The sequence below is a fragment of the Gopherus flavomarginatus genome, chromosome 2 (genome assembly GCF_025201925.1).
Source record: "Gopherus flavomarginatus isolate rGopFla2 chromosome 2, rGopFla2.mat.asm, whole genome shotgun sequence".
Lineage (NCBI taxonomy): Eukaryota > Metazoa > Chordata > Testudines > Testudinidae > Gopherus > Gopherus flavomarginatus.
In genome coordinates, this window is record NC_066618.1 from 41,523,755 (window position 1) to 41,539,689 (window position 15,935).

Genomic DNA, 15,935 nt, shown 5'->3' on the forward strand with positions numbered 1-15,935 from the left:
CTACGTGTAGAGCGTGATGATTGCTCAGTCCAAAGGAACTGAAAAGTGACCTTAATAGTGAGTAAACTGATTGGTTTCTGGGAAGAATTTTGAGTTTTTAGAACTTGATAGCCTCTAAATCTTGTATTATGGTTTAGGATTGGGTTTTTCAAGAGAGAAAGACAAGTATCTTTTCTGAATGCTTATAATACAACTCGTCAGTGAACTTAAATGAATCTCCAGGCTCCACAATGTAAACTGTTAAATTTTATTGCTTACCATCAGACTGTTTACAGACAGAGAAGTATTTTTGATCACAAGATGCTGTCTTCCAGGTTCCATCAAGGTCTAGATAGACGCAAGCTACTGTCTGCTTTGGCTCGTCACTGGCCCACTTAGAATACCCCATTCTCCACTTATCGATCCATTTGTAATTGCCATTGGTCTGGAAGCAAAATCAATTCAAGGGTGGCTTTTAGCATAATTATAGCATTATATAGTATTAAAGTAATTTGGTATCTATATATAATTTAAAATTTGAAGTGGGCAGCTCTTGTCAGCAGCACAGGAATAATAAGATTAATAATGTCATATTGTAAATTTATTATTTATATAGGACCTACATGACTATGGCACTGTACAAGGGGGGAAGTTTGCTGAACAGATATGTTGGAATAATAAAGTAGGTTATAAAAGAATGCAAACAGAGTAGGTTGCAGCCCTTATAGGGGAAATTCTTTAGGAATTCATAGATTAATAGGGTTGGAAGGGACCTCAAGAGATCATCTAGTCCAACCCCCTGCTCAAAGCAGAACCAATCCCTAAATGGCCCCCTCAAGGACTGAACTCACAATGCTAGGTTTAGCAGGCCACTGCTTAAACCACTGAGCTATCCCTCCCCCTTGAAGTTTATAAGTTGTAAATTGTATATTTAAGAAACAATCCAAAAGATTCTTCATTGGGAAATTTTTTAAAGTAGCCTTAGGGAACCTTAGATGTGGTGTCACTGCAGAACTACCCACTGGGATAAACAAATCTGCAACAGAGAAGGAAGGGTTTAAACTACTGGTCGCTAAGTTTAAGAACTGGTATAAAGAAAAATAACCTCTTCTACCTGCTGCTAGTCTTCAGCCCTACCACTGCTTCGCTGCTCGGCTCTCCTCTATGTTTCCCCCTTTTCCCATTACTGTGGCTTTATGTCTTGCCACCACTCCTTGTATCCATAGCTGCCTGTTGCTTGTCTCTTCCACATTTCCTGTAGCCTCCCGCATCCTCAAGTCCTGCTGGTCTCACCCTTGCATTCTGACAGGATTTCATAGAGGTTTCAGATGCTCAGTGTGAGACCATAAGAGGTGCAGCTAAAACAGTCTTGTGATAATAGATGCTCCTACCATTTAAAAAGGAATAAGAGTTCTCATATTACCTGGAGAAGCAGCAATGTATTTGTTATTCTTACCACATTGCTGTTAAGACCAATCCATAGAGGCTGTCCATATTCTAACACCTGGAGCCACAGAAATGATTGGCTGTAGGGATCTAAAATACTGGCAAGTTCTGAGGATTTCTCCTGGCAGTTTTTTCGCGCCTCTTCCCATTTCATTTTGGAATAGATGACTAAATAGCTACTATCACCACAACGAGTAAAGTCAGAGGCAGGAATTGTTGTTGGGGAATGAGACAGTTTAGGGTCTGTAGCACAAAAACAAAACAAAACATGCAAAGATAAACTTTGAGTGCAAAGATTTATCTTGTGCCAGTGAACAACAAGCATCTGCAGTCTTCAGAACGTAAGTAGTGTAGCATTGATTATTAACGAAAAACCTTCCTCACTGAACATTCAGGAGAAAACAGCAGTGAACACTTCTGACTGAAAACTCTGCATTTTCAGGTTGGGGAGGGTGGCATGGTGAGCAAAGTGGAGTAATGCAGCAATGGTTTACATCTACAATGTTGAATTCATACCTGGGTAGGCCAAAAGCGAGAGTGAGTTTGGTACCATTTCCCTAATCCATAGAAGTAATTTATTCCCAATACAGATCCACAACTAAATAAGATATAATTCGATTTCACTGCTCAAGAGAAGATCAGGACTAGAAGACTATTATAGACCCACCATGAGGTATACTCCAGTTGCTATGGAGCTTTACATAACATTGGCACAGACCATGCCTAGATCAAACAAGTGCCACTGCATTACACCCTTAGCATTAGCATTAACATCCCCATGTGGTAAAACAAAAAAGGAAAAGTAGCATTCCAATTCTTAGCTGCTTTCATTATCATTTACATTTTTTTTTTGCAAAAACTTATGCAGATCCACTCTCTTACTGAAGCAAACACAAACACTCTAAATGTTAAATTCAAAAACCTTCTAAAAGCTGAGACTATTAAAGCCACATTCATGTACCCTCATGGTACCAAATGTTTGGAGAAAGGGTGAATAATTAGGAACTGCAGTACTCCTGCCCCTTGGTTCCATTCCAGGGGTACAATGTCTGCTTCAGGGAGCATGCTATGTACTCATAGCTTACTCACAAAGAGACATCAGGATAGATTTTGCAAAATGTTACTCTGAATGCTCCCTTTTGTGCCACAGGAAAGAGGAGAACATGTGACCCTATATATTTATTTTTATGGCGTGCACTAGTATTGTTGAGGCAGAGAAACTCATATAACTTAAGAACAGGATTGATCTATTGTGCATACAAACCACGTTTAATCCACAAACAATTGCAAAATGAGTTTTTAATGTGTTTTTAGTTTGCAAAACTAGTGAAACAGATCTCACCACTGTCCATCTGGCATATAAATCCTCTGGCTTCATAACATGGTTCATCCTTCCATTGCCCTATCTTATCAACAGGACCTGTTTTCACAACAACACAATCCAGCTAGGGGAAAAAAGCATATATGAATTACTAAAAAAATGTCAGCAACAAAGAAAGAAGTCTTTTCCTCCTTCTGGAGCTATAGCCCTGGGCAGTTTCAGTCCCTGTATTCTTGCACATTTGAATTCTGCTGGTATTTGGTGTGTAATTTACATCCAGAAACACCTTCTCCCACATGGCATTCCTTTACACACAGCTGCTATTCCTAGAGGCTGTTTCAGGGCAGCTACTTCCTCAGCTCTAGCCTCTGCCTGCTTATCAGTTTCACATTTTTGTTATTATTCTGGAGAGATACCACTATTCTTGAATTAAATACAAAAAGCAAATGTACTAAAATAGGACTATAAACATTCTGTCAGCTATCAGCTTAACTTGTTACCAATTACATTTCAGAGCACCAATTACATTTCACAGCACAATCAGGACCATTCTATCTCCTACCTCTAGTTAGGTCTTTGGGAAATAATGTTCGCAAAGAGGGAAGGAAAAGTCAAATGATCAGACTGGTAAAAATTCAGATATTGTAAATAAAAACTCCACAGGTTAAAGATGGTATAATAGATAATTTACACCCAATTTCAAAAATGTGTAAAGTGTGTGTATGTGGAGCAGGGATGCAAGTGAGAGAGAGGATCAGAAGGTGAATAAATTGGTAGCAAACAAAAATAATGAGTGACATAGTCCTTCATTTTACACTCCTTTTGGTTTTGATCATTTGTACTGTTTTACTGAGCAAGGGAAAGATTCCATAGCAGCTAACAATCAGGGGCAGGTACCTGATGTATGTGCATGTGAAGAATAAATGGATGGGTAAATGCAGAAGAAATTGGGAGAGGCGTGGAGTGAGTTGGGTATGGAGAATGTGTCTGTGAGTAGGTGGAAAGGCTGGGAATAGAGTGGTGTGAAAATGTAAGTTTTGAATGCAGGGAATGGATATAAGAGGGGTAAATAGGCAATATGTCAATGCAACTCAATGTATGTTTGTACAAGTGTATGCAAAATTGTGTTAATTAAAATACACTATTTTTTAATTTCAAATGTTGGCAAGGATGCATGAGGATTTTCCCAGTGTTAACTCATCATTAAACAATGAGCCTGATTGCCAGTTTCTAATTTCTACCAGTGCTTCTTCAGAAATATCTGTTGACACTGAAATATCTTCAAACTAACTATTCTTTAAAAAGATTGCAAGTAAAATAAAAGTTGAATGCATGTGGTATCTTCCCAGCTTCATAGATACATCTTCTCTTTTTGTTACCCACAAGCTCTTTCAAAACAGATGGTATCTCTTTTTATGTTAGTAATACATTAAAAAATGTTCTCCAAAACAAATAGCTAATAGTTTCCTCTTGTATCCTTGTGACTGAAGTCAGCCCAACTCTTCTACAATATTTTAGAATATCGTTGCAAAATTCAATTTGTTCTAACTTGAGAAATAGGGGAGTGATGAAAGCCACCATTTAAACTTTCCTTTTACATCAACAGAAGACCTGACCCTTGCAATATTGCCACTCTATTCCCAAATGCAACAGACATGAACATTGGGAAAACAAAGACACCTATATAGGAAGTAAATTGAGCAGGTTATTTAAAGTCGGATTGCCTTTTCCAATGAGTTTATTAAAACAACGAGGAGTCTGGTGGCACCTTAAAGACTAACAAATTTATTTGGGCAGAAGCTTTCGTGGGTAAAAAAACCAACTTCTTCAGATGCATGGAGTGTTTATTGGAAATCTCTAATTAATGTTTACCTGAAGCAGATTGTTGCCAGTCTCTGGCTGCAGAGAATCGTATAAGGTTATTTCTCCAACTACAGGTGAACCTGCAATCCAGTTGGTGTAGTAGACAGCACTTCCATCTGCCCAAACAAAGTTGAGCTCAGAATTTATATCATTCAATCCAATCCAGGTATCAGTTTTGGCATCTTTTAAGTGGTAAGTGAGGAAAGCTGGAATAAAGCCAAATAAATGTTCAAAGGAAAGGAAGATGCATGAGGAAGGAAGGGAAGGAAACCTGGCACATGCCTTCATCTAATCAAGGAAAATGCCAGAATGCCCAGGACTAGGGCATGGTTACAAAAACCAAACAAAATCTGCTTAATTATTTAATTTTAAATAATCTTGTAAATGCAACATTTTACATCTTTAGATTAGTATCTGGCAGAGCAGAATTGGGCCAGAACAATGGATCCAGGCTCTTGGCTGAGAAAAGGCTCAGAGGGCAAAAGGCCTGGATCTGTGGAGAAACATGGATAAGGGTAAAGCAGGACACCATATCTAAGGCCACTGAAAATCTACCAGATCCTGCCTGCTCATATTTTGTTTGCTCATGCTCTTGAATTTAACATCCATGTATCCGAATTCAATGTCTACATGGTGAGTTAGTACACAGTAAGCCAGATTGTGTTTCTTCAGTGCGGCAGCTTGCTGCTATGGTGCACTAAAAGTTCCCTTGCATGGCAAGGCACCCTGAGACGCCCCATAGTGAATAGCACTGTAACACATGACATTTAAGGATGAACATGAATGGCAGTAGGAGCAGGTGAATGGTGCATGAAGTTGGTCTTGTATTGAAACAGTTGTGATTAGTGTTGCCCCTTGGCCCGAGCAGTTAGCCAAAATTCAGGATTTTTTTCCATTAGGAGGAGAAATTGAGGACACAAGTCAGAGGTTTCTTTGGTGTAATCATGTCTATTGATGAAGAAGGTCCATGAAGTCTTGTTTCCCTGAGCATAGTAGAAACCAACAGCAACAGGTAGTTTCCATGCTCAGTACTTCCAAGCTTATCTTGCCAGTGAGTCCTGTGTCCAAGGATCTCTGGCTCTCTGCTCCTTCCCAGGGTTGCACTCATGACACTTCTCTCTCTCTTTGCTAGCTTTCTACATCCCCCTTCCCCCTCCCCACCACACAGACACACATATATAGGTGCCAGGTTTGTGAATTTTTTGGTGGGATCCTGGGATCTGAGGGTGAAGTCCTGAGTGGAAGTATAAGAGGCAAAGTCCTCTATACTTTGGAACCTGAGGGTGGAGCCCCCCCCAGGTAGGAGAAAAAATTGAAAATATTCTCGGGACCCAGATCCCTACTCCAGAAAGAGAAATGGCAGCTGATTAACCTGGGTGTGTCCCAGGGGAATCCCCCGGGCCTGGCTCCCTTCTCCGGAATGTGACATGGCAGGTTGGTAACCTAGGCAGACACTAGGGGAACCCCTGGACCTGGCTCCTCACTCTGGAAAGAAAGATGGTGGCTCAGTAATCTGGGTGAAACCCAGGGGATCCCCCAGACCTGGCTTTTTGCTCCAGAAGGAAAGATGGTGGCTAGGCAGCCTGATTACTGAACCATCTTCTCCCCTTCTGGAGCAGGCCCAGAAGCAGAAGATGTGGAGGAAGCAGCATGAGGAAATGCCATCCTCGCCTCCTCCACCTCTTCTGCTTCTAGGCTAGCTCCAGAAGGAAAGCTGGTGTTTCAGTAACCTGGGCTGTCTAGGTTATCAAGCTGCCATCTTTCTTTCTTTCTTTCTCACAGACCCATATAACCAGATGCCTATGCACATAGCTCAGAGTCAATCCTCTAGCCCCCCTGTATGGCTACACTTGCAGCTGTACAGCGCTGGGAGTTACAGCTGTCTTCGTACAGCTGTGTAGGGAAAGCGCTGCAGTGTGGCCACACTGACAGCTACCAGCGCTGCAGTGTGGCCACATTTGCAGCATTTGCAGTGCTGTTGGGAGTGGCTGAACAGGCATTCTGGGATACCTCCGAATACATCTGGAGGCCAATTACAGCACTTTTGGTGGCCACACTGGTGGAGCAGCGCTGCATCCCCAGCACTGCAATCATTATACCCCAGGTAGAGCAGGAGTACAGCCAGCGCTGCAGCCGGGGAGATGCAGCGCTGTATGTGCTGTGCAAGTGTGGACGGTGAGTAAGTTGCAGCTCTGTAAACCCACCACCAGCGCTGCAACTCTCCAGTGTAGCCAAGCCCTCCGTGTTTGCAGCCACTCCCAGGATTTGCCATGTTGCTCAGTGCCTTGGCCAGCACACACTGATTGTTTCCAGCTATCACTATATTAAGGGGGCTTATTTGTTCCTTTCATTGAGCCTGAAAGAAGGATGCTTAGCATACCCATCCACTTTAAACAGGTCTGTATTTGTCTATAGATCAGACACCCACTTGATGGTACCCATTAACACCTTCCAGAATAACAATATGTAGAGTTAATATCTTTTACTGGATCACAAGAAGAGTTCTATGAAGCTCCTCTCTTTCAGCAAGAGAAGTTGGAGGACTAAAAGATATTATCTCACCCACCCTGTCTCTCTCAGGCCATGGCTACACTAGAGGCTACACTGAGCTATAAGCTCTCTAGTGAAGCTCTCCCACTGACATAGCGCTGTTCATACCGGTGCTTAGGTTGGTGTAACTTATGTCGCGCGGGGAGGGTGGCTTATTCACACTTCTGAGTGACATAAGATATACCAACATAAGTGGTAGTGTAGGCATAGCTTAAGTTTAGTTTCAGTTAGTTTACCCGCCTTTTATTTATTTATTTATTTTACCAGTACACCAGTAAGTAGACTACAGATACGCCATTTGGTGTGGCCTGGCAATATGGGGTTAGTACAGGGAACCAACTTTTAGCACTACAACTACCACCATCACCGAATATACCTGGTGTTTGCCACTTCCATCGACCTGGCTGGTATAATAAAGGACTTGTATGTGTCAACAAATTATATATATTTCTTAGAAGGAAGGGTCATTAATTCTTTCACCTGAACAATAACAGGAAGCGATAGTATAATACACACTCCCCTATATTGGCATGCTTTTCTTTGCAGGAATTGATTGGTGTCTCATCTAATTCCTAAAGGGTCTATGTACTGTACCTTGCACTTGTTCATTAGGTATGCTAGCCAGGTTTCCTCCAAACTTTGCACATGTTCTACGTGCAGGAATCCACATAACTCTGTCTTCATCTCTGGAGCCAAACATTTTGTAACACTGGGGAAAAGTCAGATATTTACTTTATAAGCAAAAGAAAATAGAAGTTAATTGAGTTGCATTAACTATAATACATAGTGTTCAAATTCAGATCTGAATTTCCCTTGTTCTTATGATAAATGTAATGTATTGTAGAAGTTTGCTACCATACCTTGTTTCTAAACAAAAGCCAACTTTCAGGACACCCTCCTGGAGGAGAAGGTGCTGTCACAGCAAATGTTGAGTTTACAGTACTACTACTATGCCTTTCACAGATAAAGGCATTTGGATTACCACAGTTGATATCATTCCACAAACCTGAAAGCAATTTAAATACAGAAAATAAGCCATTGGATGAGTTTGACATTTCTGGTGAAAATTTATCACCTCCCCATGTTTTCATTCCCCCTGGGAATGCCACAGACTGTGTGTCAAGTCAGCTGTCACTAGTTCCTGGACCTGGGAAAGTTTATTAACTACATCCCACCTGCAATGCTTGCACAAAGGCTTTGAGCCTGCTAATCCTTAGGTGGTGCACAGTTTAGGTATCTGGAATCCAGCGTAAGTGGGAACAGAGACTATGTGGGGGAGATATACAGTTAAGCAATTAATGTACTGTCATCCTGTACTCTCAGCCAAAGTTTCAAGCTTTTGGGCACCCATTTCCTTATTCTCAAGAGCTCAAACTAAAAAAGAGACTGTGTGTGGCTTTCTTTGAGGAAATATAGGATTAAACACAAACCTCAACATGCATATTAGTCACTTACTCATGTTCCCCATTCTTTGGCCAGCCTTACTCTGGTTACCAACTCGGGGTGAAATCCTGGCCCCAGTGAAGTCAATGGCAAAACTTCCATCAACTTCAGTGGGGCCTGGATTTTGCCCTATTTGTCTGCAGAGCAGTAAACTTTTTAAAGTGGGCTGGATTCCCCTGCACGCCTGATCCACTCCTAACTTTTTAGCTTACACTTTTGCCCAACACTGCATTTGCCTGGGTGGGATATAACCCCCAAGAGTGAGAATCTTTTATTATGGGTACACAGTTTTTTTCCAAAGTTATCTTTTCTACATATAAAAAGAGGGAAAGCCAGTTAAACATATGGGGGAAAGGTATAGGCACACAAATACGTATACACACACAAACATCAAAATGTGTAGCTCACCGAAGTTTTTATATATGACCACACAATTTTCTTCAGCATTTGCATAGTTTGGCTCATTCTTTGCCCAAGCTACATAGTGCACTGGGCTTCCATCCATCCAGCTAAAAAACCAAATAGCCCAGTAATTACTGGTTACTTTCTTTTTACAAAAGAAATGATGCAAATCCATTTGTTTTATTACAGAAATCATTTGATAGAAATATCACAAGAGTATAAGTATATTCACTACTTTGCATATGTGATGTTAGACTCAACTTCCATTAGGATTAAATGTAACTAAAGCCCTGCACATAAGGTAAAGAATACAATATACATTTTATTTTGCGTGGTGATTATCCCTGTATTCATAGCACTTACATTCCCAATAAAAAAACCCTTCATTAAGATGCAGGTCATTTAAAACATAATTAAACTCACTGAGTTTACCTTTCAACACATAATATACCTGAAACCATTTTTATAACTCCTTTTTAAGGGTCACGTGATGGGATGAAACCTCATCGTAGCTGCAAAGGAGTTAATAGTCAATTAGTTACCTCTGTTGCATCTATGCTGTAATTAATAAGTGGCTTTTCAGCCAGAGGGGCCTGAGTAAGCCGTATCCGGTGACAAGTTAACGGACATGGGGTCATCATCAAAGAGAGAGAGTTCAGTCTGAAGGGAGGAAACACATGGAGCAGAGTGACTCCCATGAAGGGGCCTGAGACAGATACTGCAGGAGAACCGATACCTCAGGAAGGTAGCTGGAGGGGCCACTGTCCAATACTGGAGCTGGGAAAGAAGACTCTGGAGTAGCTGAGAAAGGAGATTGAAAACAGAGTCCCCGGGAAGGGCTGATTGTTGAGAGACTTTGGGACATCAGTTTGAGCTTTTGTTACCCCAAAAGGGATTTGACTTAGCTGCTTCTCAACCGGAAAGCTGAATTACACACAGAGGCCTACAGGGCCACTGGAGATGAAAACCACTGCAACAGCTCACCAGGATACAAGAGGGGACACTGGTGATGATTGTACACCCTACCAAGTCCCTTTATGAATCAATGCACTACATACAAGTTAACTACTCAATGGAATAAAACTAGATATTGCTTGTTTACTTACGTAAACTGTTGATCGACACTCAGAATTAAACCAATGAAATATGACTCCTTTTGGCCATTTCTTAAAATCTAAACATAAGGATGTGATTTTAATTAAATTCTTCCATATATATAACAAAAGCTATTTTATATGAAAAGCAGATTATTTTCAAATTATTTGGATTAGAATAATCTTGTTGACTGTCTGTACAGGTGACAATGACTTGCGACTCAGTGGAAATATGGATCACATCTGCAAGAATAGAAACTTTTGCCTCATTAGCGTGAATGCTTTTCAGCTAGTTCTGGATGCCATACTGCTATAATCAAAGCAGAAATGTATCCAAGCCAGCCTGGCAAGCGTATTCCTGATTTTAAGAGAATTCTTTGTGGGGCACTGTGTGCAGCGCTGCGCAATGCCTCCCAGGAGCGAGATTATTGCCCTGATGAGGCTGCATGGAAGATAATTTTAAGAAGAATCTAGTTTAAATTATTTAGATTGTTCAGGGTGAAAAAACACCTACATGTTTTCTTTTAGATCAATCCGTTAATTAACTGTGCCTCAAAATCTCCTTCTCTGCTTGTTCATATTCTCTCACACACCAAAAGCACCAGCCTAATGCAGTGATTTTTTTGCAATAGTGACTTTATGATATTAGCAACTCTGTCAGTTCCCACACTTGCAAAGTTTTGAACATTTCAAGGGCCCGATTGGGCAAAACCTGACTCAAGCAAAACATCCACTGGATTCAGAGGAGTATAATTGACTAAGACCAGGTATAGTTGATTTTTTAGCCTAATAAGTGGAGCAGCAGCAGGATCTGTCAGCTATTATTTTGAACATTTAATTTTCCGTTAAGAAGCTGCTTTATATATGTCCTTTTTCAATTAATATTCAAATTACTGCAGACACTGTAGAGGAGAGATGATGTGAAAATGCACATTTTCCTGTATTTCATAAGCATATGTGGCATATGCTGACTGTGCTGAATTAAGTAATAAAGTGTTTGCTTACATATTTCCATAGAAACTTTCTTTCACTGTTGCTGTCAATGACAACAAGGTCTCCAAAATTCTTCTTGCAGAACTGCCTAGCTTTTTCCAAGGGGACACTTTCTGTGCTGAAAAAATACTGCTTGCCCCCATATATAATCCATCCATCTTCAGTGACTTCATACTCTGCAAGATAAATAATGAAACTCCATGTTCTGTACCTAGTGTGCATGAAGGTAGGCTATTCTTGTTATACTGTACTATACTATACTGTACTATACTATATGAAATAGACAGGAGCTTACTGGCAGAAGAACTTGTTTGTTCTGGTTTAAGTGGTGTTCCTGTAAAGGAAAGAAAAAATAAATTTTCTATTTTTTTGACATATGCTCATGATATTAAAGGAATTTTTTCATTCAGCAAAATATTATTTTGAGCCCTCAAGTTTTTAAGTTTAAAGAAAGCATGAATCCCTCCAATGTACTGGATTTTAGCAATCCATCATATGAACACTATATATGACTTTTATATCTGCGTAATAAAATGTGTTTCATGGGGGAGGGGTGTGTGAAACTAACTTATGCCTTTGGGAAGAGTAAAAGGGAAAATACAATGAAGTAAGTGGTATGCTCCAAATCATTGGTATGTTCAGATTGAGTCCCCAGCTCCTACCACTTTAGCAATAATAAGAATGGAACTTGCTGTTTCTTCCACTGCTGCTAGCCTTTTAACTATAGGGCTTCAAGATGCTCCAGAACTGAGGTACATCTGCTGGTGTCCTAGCACCTCTCAGCCCTACAGCAGATTTTTGAGTCTTGCAGCTGAATAAAGGATGGGTAGCCTGTCTACTGAACATTACCACCAGTTGATTTGTTAGACAAAGACCTACTTTGATTGTCCTTCCAAAGATGTAAAGAGGGGAAAGACAGGACAGGGAGGGGAGGGATGTTGTGCAGAGGCCTGTACTCAAAGTTCGCCAAAGTAACAAAAGCCCAGCTCAGTCCGTTATATAAAGTTAGTTATGAAAGTCATCAAAAGTTAAAGCCAGGAAGACTGAACTAATCCAAAAACAGGTCTACTGCTACAACCCAAGGACTGTGTTGCTATTGCAACTGGTAAACAGAGGAAGATGGAACTGGAAATGAATGGACCAAAACTGGTGTGTTGGAAATTTGGCTTCGCTGGTGGACAAAATGATGAAGTGGTGGGCTATTCTGCCCATCATTCCCTTTTGGGGTCCTTAAAAGAAACTTCAGAGGGAGGGTCAAAATGATTAGAAGAGTGGACTTAAAGGACTGAACTTTACCAGCGTGGCTGCCCCCCCTACCATCTCTTGGGACCCCAGGATCCACTGTGCCACCATTGGAGCTTCACTGTCCTGATCCTGAGAGATGTGCTGAATAGACAGGACCAGAGTGAGGGACCCAGGTGACTTTGTCACCTCCACTCATTCTGGCTAAACCTGGAATGAGAGACCCCTACCTCATATGTTCTTTTCCTTCCTTATTTCTTCTCTTTAGTCTGTCTCTCTTTTTTGCCTCTTGTTTAATAAGAGATGAGTTTAAGCAACCAAGACAATCTCTTTTGCAATACTCTTATAAGCCTGTGACCAATGAGGCAGTGAAAGCAACACTCTAAACAACCTGATGCTGATAGAAGTTTATCAGGTCACAGAGTGGCTGATAACAGCTGGTGCTGTGTCTGTGCATCTACCACAGTGAGGTTGCAGGTAAGACTCAGCACCAGAGTTAGAAGCTGCATTTTCTATGTTTGCTGTTCTTTTCTGTCTCCTTTTGTGTGTGTTTTGGTCAATGAATGACTTTAATGACATTGTTTTAAGGTCTGAATTAACTCCATCTCATTATATCTGTGAGAACCATTGTGTCTCAGTCTCGTTGCATGTCCCCTTATGGAAAGAATAATTCTCAGGGTCACACCAATTTAATCTAATTAGTCCAGCTAACTGGTCATCTTTTTTTTGTTTAATATTCTAATTTAAAATAGAACGTAACCTACCTTTCTCTATTTGACAAATCCAATCATTAAAATGTTCACAGTGTGTGTTAATCCAGTTCATGGAAAATTCTTCATTGACTGTTCCACAATATTCAATTCCATGCTCATTATTCGGTTCAGCATTATACCAGTTTTTGTACCTCATCTATAGTAGAAACACAATTTGGTTTTTATTTTCTTCCTAAAGAGGGACAAAAATTATGCTCTCACTGGCAAGAGAGGTGAGAATACCCAGGTTTAATTTCAAGCCAGGCTCTTGCTTTTTGTGCCAACACCACATGGATGTGTTATGGAAGCAACATATTCAGCCTTTGTAAGAAGAGATATCAAGTGAGGCTAAAAATTAATTTGGGAACGGGAACTGCATTATATATCTGCATGCAGTAACTAAATACATTTTGGACAGGCTTTATTATATCTTTGTTACAGTAATATAATTGTCTCCAAGCCAGTAGTCAGGGTCCTTTAATAGTCCCTACTACCACTTGTTTTGATGGTATAATCTCAAAGACTAACGGGCCTCACTGGATTCCAGACCACACTGAGGAGATTGCTGTCCAATCATTTCACCAGTGAGCTGGTGGCCTACTGGAAGATTATAGTCATCTTCAGTCCTTACCCCTTACTGAACTGGCCCCCAGTTGCTCCAAGGATGATGAAGTTAGAAAGACAGCTATATAGCTAAAAACTAAATCACTCACTGGAGAGCCATCGCTCCAAAAAAAGCCCTCATCAGGATCCAGACAAAATAAACCAATCCAGAAAGGCCGAAAAGACAGTTCTTTGTCCCTAAAATGTGAAATAGAAATACAATAGCACATAAATATAACAGGATATAGGTCATCATTATACACAATCGATGTTAGTACTTACAGAAGTTCAGGAAATTTGAAGGCTCTCTATACAAATCTCTTATATCTGTTGGAGGCTTAGAGAAATACTCAGAACTTTAAACCTAATAATTTAAATTAAATGTTTCAGGATCTGCAGATAAATATTCTGGTACATGGTAGTGAAGTGACACACACAGGAAATGTCTCAAGTACTAAATTACCATCAACTAACTCTTATGGAGATTTTCAAAAGCAGAAAGTGCAGTTAGGAGACTAGCCTCCATAAATTTTCATAATCATCAAAGCAACACAAAATATTCCCTTGTGTGACAAATGCCGATAAAAACAAATTGTTAATTTGTTTTTCTTTTTTAATGTTTCATTGTTGCCTTTTTTTAGGAAAAAATAGTCCACATAGATTATGAGCTACTACTTTGTTTGAAAATGGTGCAGCAAATATTCTTTGATCAGATTACAGGTCTAGTGGATAGAGGGGAAGCAGTTGATGAGATATATCTTGATTTTAATCAGGCTTTTGACATAGCCTCACAGGACATTCTTATAAGCAAAGTAGGGAAATACGATCTAGCTGAAATAGCTATAAGGTGGGCAGGGCCGGCGCTTCCATTTAGGCGACCTAGGCAGTCGCCTAGGGCACCAGGATTTGGGGGGGCGGCATTTGGCCATCCTCAGTGGCAATTCGATGGCTGGGGGTCCTTCCGTGCTCCAGGTCTTCGGCGGCAATTCTGCGGAGGGTCCTTCACTTGCTCCGGGACCCGCCGCTGAAGTGCCCCGAAGACCGAGAGCGTGGAAGGACCCCCCCGCGGCAGAATTGCCACCAACGACCGGGGGCGTGAAAGGACCCCCTGCCTAAGGCACCAAAAACCATGGCACTGCTCCTGAAGGTGAGTGCACAACTTGTTGAAAGACCATAGTCACAGAGTAGTTATTAATGGTTTACTGTCAGACTGGGAGGATATATGTAGAGGGGTCCAGTACTATTCATTATTTTCATTAATGACTTGGATAATGGAGTGAAGAGTCTGCTCATAAAATTTGCATATGACAGCAAGTAGGGAAGGGGTGCAAGAACTTTGGAGGGCAGGGTTAGAGTTCAAAATGACATTGACAAATTGGAGAACTGGTCTAAAACCAACAAGATGAAATTCAGTAAAGACAAGTGCAAAGTAATACACTTAAGAAAGAAAAATCAAATGTACAAATACAAAATGAGGAATAACTGGCTATGCAGTAGTACTGCAGAAGATCTGGGGGCTATAGTGGATCACACATTGCGTATGTGCCAACAGTGTGATACAGTTGCTAAAAAGACTAATATCATTATTGGGTACGTTAACACAAATATCGTCTGTATGACATGGGAGGTAATTGTCCCTTTGTAGTCTGCACTAGTAGTGAGGCATCAGTTGTAGTACAGTGTCCAGTTTTGGATGCCACACTTGGAAAAGTGGACAAATTGGAGAGAGTCCAGAGGAGAACAACAAAAAATGTTAAAAGACTTAGAAAACCCGAGTATGAGGAAAGGTTTAAAAATGGGTACGCTTAGCCTTGAGAAAAGGAGACTGAGGGAGAACCTAGTAATAGACTTCAAATATATTAATGGTTGTTATAAAGAGGAATGGGAATCAATTGTTCTCCATGTCCACTAAAGTTAGGAAAAGAAGTAATTGGCTTAATCTGCAGCAATGGACATTTAGCTTAGATATTAGGAAAAACATTCTAAGTATAAGGATTGTTAAATACTGGAATAAGTCACCAAGGCAGTGGTGGAATCCCCGTCACTGAAGGTTTTTAAGAACAGGTTAAACAAACGCCTGTTAGGAACAGTCTAGGCCAGTGGTTCTCAACCAGGGGTACACATGCCCCTGGGGATACACAGAGGTATTCCAGGAGGTACATCGACTCATCTAGATATTTGCCTAGTTTTACAACAGGCTACATAAAAAGCACTAGGGAACTCAGTACAAACTAAAATTTCCTACAA

At 40.6% G+C, this 15,935-nt stretch overlaps 1 protein-coding gene across 1 annotated transcript in view; it reads right to left on the minus strand.

The window, feature by feature from the left end:
- Nucleotides 1-15,935, minus strand: part of LOC127044527 (macrophage mannose receptor 1-like) — a 54,838-nt gene that overhangs the window by 10,564 nt on the left and 28,339 nt on the right. Inside the window, exons 14-25 of the mRNA XM_050939495.1 lie at nt 13,799-13,886; nt 13,098-13,242; nt 11,387-11,425; nt 11,104-11,267; nt 10,111-10,178; nt 9,011-9,111; nt 8,020-8,165; nt 7,754-7,868; nt 4,619-4,815; nt 2,768-2,870; nt 1,403-1,668; nt 259-424 (exon numbers count right to left, since the gene is read on the minus strand). Coding sequence (XP_050795452.1) covers nt 259-424; nt 1,403-1,668; nt 2,768-2,870; nt 4,619-4,815; nt 7,754-7,868; nt 8,020-8,165; nt 9,011-9,111; nt 10,111-10,178; nt 11,104-11,267; nt 11,387-11,425; nt 13,098-13,242; nt 13,799-13,886 — 1,598 coding nt within the window. The remainder of the gene's footprint in view (nt 1-258; nt 425-1,402; nt 1,669-2,767; nt 2,871-4,618; nt 4,816-7,753; nt 7,869-8,019; nt 8,166-9,010; nt 9,112-10,110; nt 10,179-11,103; nt 11,268-11,386; nt 11,426-13,097; nt 13,243-13,798; nt 13,887-15,935) is intronic.